Below are 10092 nucleotides of genomic sequence, written 5' to 3' on the forward strand. Positions count from 1 at the left end.
AAAAAAAAAAAAAAAAAAAAAAAAAAAAAAAAAAAAAAAAAAAAAAAAAAAAAAAAAAAAAAAAAAAATCTAGTCAAATTCTAAATATTAGGAAAAGTAATTTTAGATTTTTTTTTATTTATATATTAAAACGTTAAAAAATACAAAAATAGAAATTAAATGACAATTTATTGTTAAACAAGCTCTAATAATTTTTATATGAAAAGTTTAAATCATTGAAAGATTCTCCTTTCTTTTTCTAGTTTTAGATACAATATTAGTAACAATTATTGCGAATTTAAATATCTCGATTTATGTGTTCTATTAATTTAATACGTAAATATTTTCTAGAAATTAATACATTTTTAGTTCAAGCAACGGGGTCGTGGAGATTCGAATATCGGGATCAACATAGTATAAAATATATATAAACAAACATATAATTACGATATGCGATGCAAATAGTTTTCTATTTATTATAAATAGAAAAATATAAATGAGTTATATATATATATATATATATATACATTATGAACTATGAAGCATATATATACCATGATGTTACAAATAAATCCTCCCTACAAACAAAAAGAAAAAAGGCATTGGCACAAAATATAATTCTCAATCAAGTTCTTTATAAGAACAATCTTATTTTAAATATATTTTAAAATTTCAGCTGTAGTAATTGATTGTTTTGACCAGAACCACATAAAATGTGGCTCTTTTTTATTGTATTTGAAGCTTTTTCAAATTTTTTTTAATAGCCATAAAATCAAAGATGATGTAATAAACCATCGAAGTAATGGATTATTATAGAGTTTGTAATTGTAGTAATAATATTATCATGCATACTCACACATGCCGTATACACAAAATTTACCGCGTTGGCAACGGTTATTGCAACTGCCGCAGTGGCGCTTGTCATAGGCCACATCAACGCATTGTCCTCCACAACACTCCGCCGTGTACTTGCATTTCTTCTTGCATCCGCCGCAATTGTGCTTGTCATTCCTCAAGTCCACGCACTTGTTGTTGCAACATTGCCACCCTTTTCCATACATTGTCTCGCACATCTTCTTGTTCTTGTTGCAATGGCTCGCCGATCTAGGGTTTTTTTCCTTCTCTGCTAGGAATCGGCTCAGAGGTCTCGATGGTAACAACGTTGTTGTTGTCGTTGTCGTTGTCGTTGCAGCTTCTTCTTTCTTCTCAATTAAGGGTAGTGTTGTTTTTGTCTTGATCTTTGTCTCTGTCACTGTAGTTGACTTATCAAAGATGTTCGTTGTGAGAGTGATAGAGAAAGCCATGGTTATGGCTAGTACGAGTATTATTTTGCGAACTTCCATGGCTTTGCCAATGGAAGTTTTGGAGAGGAAGGACGCGGGTTGGTTCGGGTTTTTGGAATCTAATTTTTAGAGAGGGAGAGGGGTAGAAGGGTAGGAAGTTAGAGGAGGAAGACTTTGATGCTTATAGTGGGAGTAAGGCGAGAAAGATGGGGAAAAGGAAGGAGAAAGAGTGTGGTTGAATTATAGGTCAATAGCCCTAAGGTTTAATTTAAAAGGAAAAGTTTCATTGATTTGGGACACCACAAAACTTGTTCTCCACATAATTTTAATAAATGTCATTAATTCACAAAGTCAACGGGGGCAAATCTGGGATTTTAGAAAATTCAGTGTCTCTGTAAAGGAGCTGACCTAAGGAAAATGAGGAAGTTAAGGCATGCTGTTAGGTTAAGCAAAGGGAAGGGGTTTGCAAAGAAAAACACAAATTTGAAGCAAAAGATATAACTTTAATTTAATTTTGTAAATATAAATGTTTGAAGGCCTTAAAATGAGAGGTCTCGATGCGAAGTCTTAATATCTTTTCAAGTTGACTAACTCCCAAGGATTCATTTGCCGACAGGTATGTCATCATAGACATTATTTTCAATTTTCAAAGTTGATGGACTAAGAGATTAGAGAAGTACTTATTTTCAATATATTATGTATATTACAACCTTATATTTGGGACATCATTTTAATATTAAATTAACTATATAGTTTACTCCTTATAGAGTTACGTTACTTTTCAAATAATAGTACAATAATTTTAGCTCAATAATATACATTAATAAAAACCATTTGGGATTCATGGAAAATAATTTTGTCCTATTTTTGTGAGATTCTACATTGATTGGAGAGGGAAAAGATACATTCTTTATAATGATATGAAAACATCTCCCTAGAAAACGCATTTTAAAATCATGATGCTGACGGCGATATGTAATGAGTCAAAGCGAACAATATCTACTAACGGTGAGCTCGAGCTGTTATAAATGGTACCATAGCTATTAGCGGTGGGTTCGGGCTATTACAAATGGTATCAAAGCCAGACACTGGACGGTGTACCAACGAAGACGTTGGCCCCACAAAGGAGGTGGATTGTGAGATCTCACATCGGTTGGAGAAGAGAACGAAGCATTCCCTATAAGGGTGTCGAAACCTCTTCCTAGCAAATTTTTAAAACCGTGAGGCAGATGAGGATACATAGCGGATCAAAGTGGACAATATCTATTAGGAGTGGGCTTCTGACAATTTTTAAGTATGAATATACAAAAACTAGTGACTTTAGTATTGCACCACTCATTCAATAGAGTTATCCCAATAATCATAAGGACCAATAAAAATTTAGATATTTAGATACGTTTGAGTTTAGATATTTAGGTATTTCATAAATAAATCTAGAAGATCACATGTGTGTAAAAGATAGAGAGGATCACAAATGTGTAAGAGATGAGATATAAGATCACAAATGTGAACCTCTAGCATCCACTATAAATAAAGAACGTGAGTATTTTCCACAAAATAGTTGTGTTTAAGAAGCTTGTATCAGAACTAGATTTGATTGGTTGTATGATCTCTTGAAACTCTTAATACGCTTTGTAGTTATAGTTTTGCTTGATCTTCGACATAAAAAACGATTTCTTAAGATATTAGTGAGTTTTTTTCGTGTCATGAGTAGTTCATATTTGTAAGTTATAAGTCATAAATTATTGTATTTGGTATTACTGAGGTATTGCTAACACCATGAGTGATCTCCAAGTCAATAGAGAAATCAAGAAACTTAAAAGCATCAACTATAAGATGTGGGCAACATGCATGATATCTTGTCTACAAGGACAAGACCCTCAGGTGGTCGTTAGCCTGCAAACTAAACCAATAGAGAAGGATGTTAATAGCACCTTGCGCAACTCGATAATCAAAGCAAGCAAAATGATGTTTGCATTGAAGACCACCGTTGAAGAAGAGAAGTTGGAGTATATTTGGGATCATAAGATACCGAAAGAACCATGGGATACATTTGTGATACTTTTCTCAAAGAAGAACAATACGAGGTTGCAACTTTTAGAGAACAAGTTGTTATCAATCTAACAACGTGACGTGACATGACGATTGCTCATTCTAGCAACGTGAAAAAGAGAAGTTGGAGCATATTTGGGATCATAAGATACCAAAAGAACCATGAGATACGTTTGTGATACTTTTCTCAAAGAAGAACAATACGATAACAATGTGACATGACATGACGATTATTCAGTCAATCTCTCACGAGATTACTAAACTAAATTTGATGTCTATCCTCGAAGAAGCTAAAATGAAGAGAATCTATATTTGGTAAATGAAATATGAAGTGAATTGTCATGAATAGTAAATAGTCATGTATAGTAAAGTAAATTGTCTCAATAGTAAATAGCTAAGTAAATTGTGTAAATAGCTATGCTAAGTAAATTATGATTGTCATGAATTGTAACTATGTATGTAGAGTAAGAAGCTATATCTGGTAAAACTATATATGGTAGAGAGTTATATATAATAGATCTACCCCGTCATAGCTTTGAAAATGTATTTTCTGTATTTTCTATTACTGCACGTACGTGAAGTCATCAATACAAATCATTTAGCCAGAGTTCTCCTTTCATTTTCTCTATCCTGTTATTTATGTTCACCTAGATCGAGGTGTGCGTTGTTGTACGATCCTAACACGGCTAGAATATAAAAGTTTCTTTATTGCTTTATGAGGATGATCTGCTCAACAATCACTTGTAGAATTTGAAAATTTGCTAGGCAACCAAGAAATCATGGTTAAGCAAATGGGAGACATTAAGATAAAGAGCGAAGAAGAAGCACTCTATACAAGTAAAAGTCAGAGCACCAATAAGTTGTCCATCAAAGCAATGTGACCACCTCTAAAAAGAAGATGGAGGATGAATGAGATATAGAGGTACTAGGTGCCTTCAAAGGTGACAAGTTGACACTCACGGTGTTGGTAGGAGAGCATAACGATTATGAGAATGACTTGATTATTGATTTAGAGTGCTCAAACCACATGACTAGCAAATAGAGAAAATTGTGAGACAAGAAAGAGTACAAAGAAAGTCGTGTGGTACGCACAACCAACAACTAACAATTGTCAATTGCTTAGATCGGCAACACTATGATTGTGTTTAATGTAAAAGTTTATGACGATGTTAAGATATTGGAAAAACCAATAATGGAAGGGCGAAGAGTGGAGTCCATTTCTATACTATTTAGAGAGTCTGTCAATGTAGACAAGACTAAGAAGAATGAGATATCAGATCTATGGCATGCAATGTTGTTACATTTTGGCTACTACAAGTTGAAGTTGGTTATGTAGAAATCCATGCTCGATGGGCTACCTCAACTTAATGACAAAATAAATATTGTTTGCTTTGGATGTCTTTATGGTAAAATTCATCAATTACCATATAAAGAGTTAAAGTTTAGAGGAAAAAAAACCATTAGAGTGAATATACTCTGTTTTTTTTTTTTTCCTAGTCAAGCAAATATCAATCAGCGATATGCAGTACATGGTGATGTTCATTGACAACTACTTGAGATAAGTAGATTTTTTTTCATAAAAAAAATCTGAAACATTCTCAATATTTCAAGAACTCAAGACAATGATGGAAGGAGAAGTAGGAATGAAGATTCGTTGCCACACTCAGACAATAACAAAGAATATATGTCAGTTGAGTTCAATCAATAACTACATAAGTGCAAGCTACGTCATCAATTTAGATGTGCCAACACTTCACAAAAGAAATGGTGTAGCAAAGAGAAAAAATCGACATCTTGTAGAGATATATCCAAACATGCTATAGTAAAAGAATATCTAGGAAGGTTTTAGGAAGGTTTTAGGTCGAAGTGAAGCGATGTAACCTGCTACCCACATAATTAACAAGGCTAGTTAACCTAGCCAAGCTTAGGTTTCATCTCACCATTTGAGAGGGACAAGAAACCTATTGTTAGTGTCACACCTCTATTTTTTACTCAAGTCACAACTAACATAAAATTTGGAAACATAAAAAGATAAAATAAAATAATGGTTAACTTTAAGCATTTTAAAAAAATATATAAATATATTAATTTACCAAGGTAAAGTTTAAATATATTGGGATTGGTAAACAAAACAACTTAAAATATTTGAATAGTTGAAATACCGGATGACTCTATACGACATCTGCTCCAGATTTGTTTTCATTCTTGACTAGCTCCTTTTTATCACTTTGGAATTGCTGGTTAGTTAAATCAAAAAAAGCACTATGTTGCAGCATAGGCCAAGAAAATATTTGGAACTCATTGTTCATATAATTTGAATTTCGCCCATGGCTTCAATCTCTTGACAAAATAGAAAATCTTTCTCGAACATATCATGAATATCTAATATCAACCTAGAAAACTCCTAGACATAGTCTCAAATATTCTTAGTATGTTCAATTCTCACAATTTTCTCCAAACTAATATCTCGATATTCTCTAGGAAGAATAGTGACAAGAGTTTTTATTTCAATCTTTCTCAAGTATCTACGATACATCAACCATCCCCTCCTTAATGTCCCTCTATTTCAGTTCCCACCATAACTTTGCATCATCAGCTTGATGCATGGTTACTAGTGTGACTTTTTCTTCTTTCATCATAGTGTCTATGGCTGGAAAGTATTGCATAAGATCAACGATGAAGTTGAGACTTGACATCTTGAACACCATATAAGAGTTTAGGCTCCAGGACCATTATCCTATTGTATTTATCCTATTGTACTAGACCACCGTACGCAGAAGTTTGGTTCCCCACTACTCGATAGTGAGATTTAGTCTAACGCTCAGATATGCCCTCCTAGCCCTAACTTCTTTTACATATTCAAAAAGTTGTGATCCTCTATCTCTTTTTGGAAGTTTTATAAATCATTGAATGCTTCTTCATCTGGGCAACAAAACCCATCAAGCTATCTTCAGACTTGATGCCACTAACTCTGGTGGCCTTTTCCTCTAGGATCTCAACCATATATTCTTGGCATGGAATTGTAAATTATGTAGGGTTTGCCGACTAATCCTTCGTAGATGGATATCAGGTATCAATTGATTTATTTCATAATGTACCTTGATAAGTCATTCAATATTGTAACCATGATCACGATATTTAGGACACAAATTTAAGCATATGATAATTATATCAATAAACTAGTTCGAGAAATAACAATCAACCAGCATAAATATATAAATAAATAAAAATAGAAGATGCAATTAATCTTAATAACACTTTCAAAATTAAATAAGAAAGGGTTAAGAAAAATATAACACCTTGGTTTTATAGTGATTTGGCCCAACTCGACCTACACTACTCTCAAGCACCTCCTGGGAATTTGAATAAACCTTTTTCGACTCTTTCCTTGGATTAGAGCTCAACTGCTACACCGCTCTTTTTACGAGTTCAAGAGCAAACTCAATTCTTTCCATTGTTCAGGATCAAACCAGTACACATCTCTTTTTACGAGTTCAGGAGCAAACTCAATCCTTTATACAACTCAGGATCAAACCGGTACACAACTCTTTTTACGAGTTTAGGAGCAAACTCAATCTTTCCACGGCTCAGGATCAAGGAAAGAGTCGAGAAAGGTTTATTTAAATTTTCAAGAAGGTGCTTGGGGAGTGGAGTAGGTCGAGTTTGACCGAATCACTATAAAACTAAGGTGTTATATTTTCTAACTTTTTCCTATTTAATTTCGAAAGTGTTATTAAGATTAATGGCATGTTCTAAGTTTTTTTTTATACTTTTCATTGTTATTTCTAGAACTAGTTTATTGATTTAATTATCATATTCTATTTATTTAAAAAATTGATAATTAGAAAACTTTAATCACGATTTAAATTAATTTATTGTGGAAACCCTATTCACCCCTCTACTGTGCTATATGGATCCAACAATTGTTCTTATAGATTTTATATATAAACTTTATTTTATAAACTTTATTTTTAGAGCTTATGGCAAACGTACATGTTAAAAATGGTTTTGTGGAAGTTTTGTGGAGGACAATAAATTTCTACACCTCCTCATTCTGATGGAACAAATTAAACGTATTGGAAAGCTAGAATGAGAATTTATCTCCAATCGGTTGATTATTAATTATGGTTGAATGTTAGTAAAGGCCCTTACAATCCAATAAAAATGTTCTTTGAATGCCAGTGCTATAAATGGTCTTTATTATGCCTAAGTAACGATGAATTTAATAGAGTATCTTGTTCCGTCCATAAAATTTAAAAAACTCTTGGAGTAACTCATGAGGGAACAAATCAAGAAACAAAAATTAGCATGTTAGCTAGTAATAAAATGGATGCAAATGCATCTATAAATGATGAAAAAGCAGCAAATTTTTGCTTCAGGGCTGTGGCAAAGAAGATGAAATCATGACTCAAAGTAACACAAAGAGAAGGAAGAAGATGAGGTAATTCTTCAATCTCTTTCTTAAAAGAATTATTTAAAGTTTTGAGGAAATGTCATTTAAAAAAATAAGAAATATAAGAAATTATTCCAAGTATGCTTGAAAAGAACATAAGACTTCAATAATTAAAAATAAGAATGATTATAATATTGTAAAATTTGATATACTTGTTAAAAACATGTATTTGATTGAAATGCATTAATTGATAAAGTTAAATTTCTTAAACATAATTGTTTCTATTAATTGATAAATTAAATTTCTTAAACATAATTGTTGTGAAAAGGATAAGTTAATTTAATTACTCAAAGAAAATAAATTAAATACTATGGAAGAACTAGGGAGTCTGTTACAAAATTAACTATATGAGCTCAAAAATTAGATAAAATAATGGAAGCAGATAAGCTTATGGTGACAAAGAAGGATTAGGCTATATCGCCAAAAGTGAGGAAATAGTTGTGAGGCTAGTGATCAAATTGTAAATCTATTCTTTTAGAGAGTTGTGGTGTGTTCTTACAAAATCCAGACAATTGTACTGGTTTGATCCTGAGTCGTGGAAAGATTGAGTTTGCTCTTAAACTCGTAAAAAGAGCGGTGCAGCGGTTGGGCTACAAAATTCAGACAATTGTATCGGTTTGATCCTGAGTCGTGGAAAGATTGAGTTTGCTCTTGAACTCGTAAAAAGAGCGGTGTAGCGGTTGGGCTCTGATCTTAAGAAAGAGTCCAAGGTTTATTCTGAACAGGCGCGTGGGGAGTGGAGTAGATCAAGTTTGACCGAACCCCTATGAAACTACTGTATTATATTTTCTAACTCATTCCCATTTAATTTAGAAAGTGTTATTAAGTTTTTTTTGTATGTTCTAAATTTCTCTTGTAATTGTTCATATAAAAATTTCATAATTTAGAAAAATTAATCAGGTTTAAATAATTTTTATTGTTAAAACCCTATTCACCCGTCTAAGGTTCATATCGTTTTTTGTCCTTAATCTCAAATTAATTAATTTTAATTAATTAATTGGGGTTTTGATAATGAGAAACCTACCTTCAATTACTCACAATTCTTAGTATTTTGAATTGTCCACAATGTACGGTTAGAAATAACAAATCAGAGCTAAAACGAGAATTTTCTGTCAAAATAAGATATGTGACGTGATGATGTGGTGGCAAAATTGACATCATGAACCGGTAGTAAAATTGACATCATGGACCGGTGGCAAAATTGACATCAGACCAATCGAAGTAAGACATTTATAACTTTGGTAGAGTAACAAAGGGCGGAGTTTTTAATATAATAAAAAATATTAATGAAAGTAACGTGAGTAACGGTTTATTTTTATAATTCAAATAATTTTATTTCAATTTAAAAAGTAATTGAAAACTCCACTCTTTGTTTCTCTGCCAAAGTTATAAATGTCATACTTCGATTGGTCCATGATGTCAATTTTGCTACCAGTCCATACTGTCAATTTTGTCACCACATCATCACATCGGGTATCTTGTTTCAACTGAAACTTCTTTGTTTTAAATTTGATTTGAGTGAACAAAAAAGACGTTGAAATCGTTATTCCCAACCTTACACTATGGATAATTCAAAATAATGAGAACCGTTAATAATTGAATGTAGATTTGTTATCATCAAAACGTCAATTAATTAATTAATTAAAATTAATTAATTTGAGGTTAAGGGCCAAAAACCAACCTGAGATGTGTAAGATTGATAGATTAGTTCATCAAGAACCTTGATTGGTCATTTATGAGATCGGGCGACATTTAGCTCAAGTGAATCACTCAAGACCTTAAAAGGAGAATAGAACTTTGACATTGGAAGTTTAGGACCTATTAGAATATTTTGATAAACAGTAAAACTTAAGCTTGAATTCTGAGAGCTTAGATCCTAGACCCGTGAACTTAGTTAGTGTAACAAGTAAAATATAAACAAATAAAGAAAATAAATTAATTAAAAAATATATCTCATGTCACAGTATCTCACGTTCAAAAGTGTGAATAAATACGAAATTATTATTATTCTAAGATAATACAGAAACACTGAAATAATGAATTGGTTTGATGTGACTTTTGTTTTAGTAAGCGTCTTCTATTTAAACTGAAATAAATCCTATAAATAGCTACTCACCTAAAATACACATTGAGATTGACTTCTAATAAAACTGGATTAATTTCATCTAACAATAAATTGCACTAATTTTGACAGCCTCCCTTAGTGTAAGCTTATTTCTTAATAACTCCGAGATTACGAAAAAATTTAACTTGGTGCAATCGTATGTCTACCCATGGACTTCCATTATCTCACTAGATCTTTGACTAGGAACATATATGGCCCTT

The 10092-nt window shown here is 32.2% G+C and overlaps 1 protein-coding gene across 1 annotated transcript; it reads right to left on the reverse strand.

The window, feature by feature from the left end:
- Window positions 1–669: 669 nt before the first annotated feature.
- Window positions 670–1437, reverse strand: LOC111450462 (stigma-specific STIG1-like protein 1). Its single transcript, XM_023090619.1, has one exon. It carries the CDS (start codon window positions 1320–1322, stop codon window positions 822–824), a length of 501 nt encoding a protein of 166 aa, XP_022946387.1. The 5' UTR covers window positions 1323–1437; the 3' UTR covers window positions 670–821.
- Between the last annotated feature and the right edge of the window lie 8655 nt (window positions 1438–10092).

This window comes from Cucurbita moschata, unplaced genomic scaffold (genome assembly GCF_002738365.1).
Source record: "Cucurbita moschata cultivar Rifu unplaced genomic scaffold, Cmos_1.0 Cmo_Scf00001, whole genome shotgun sequence".
Classification (NCBI taxonomy): Eukaryota; Viridiplantae; Streptophyta; class Magnoliopsida; order Cucurbitales; family Cucurbitaceae; genus Cucurbita; species Cucurbita moschata.

Excerpts from the sequence above, each read along its gene's own strand:
- LOC111450462 (XM_023090619.1), bottom strand. The coding sequence starts at position 1,322 with ATGGAAGTTCGCAAAATAATACTCGTACTAGCCATAACCATGGCTTTC.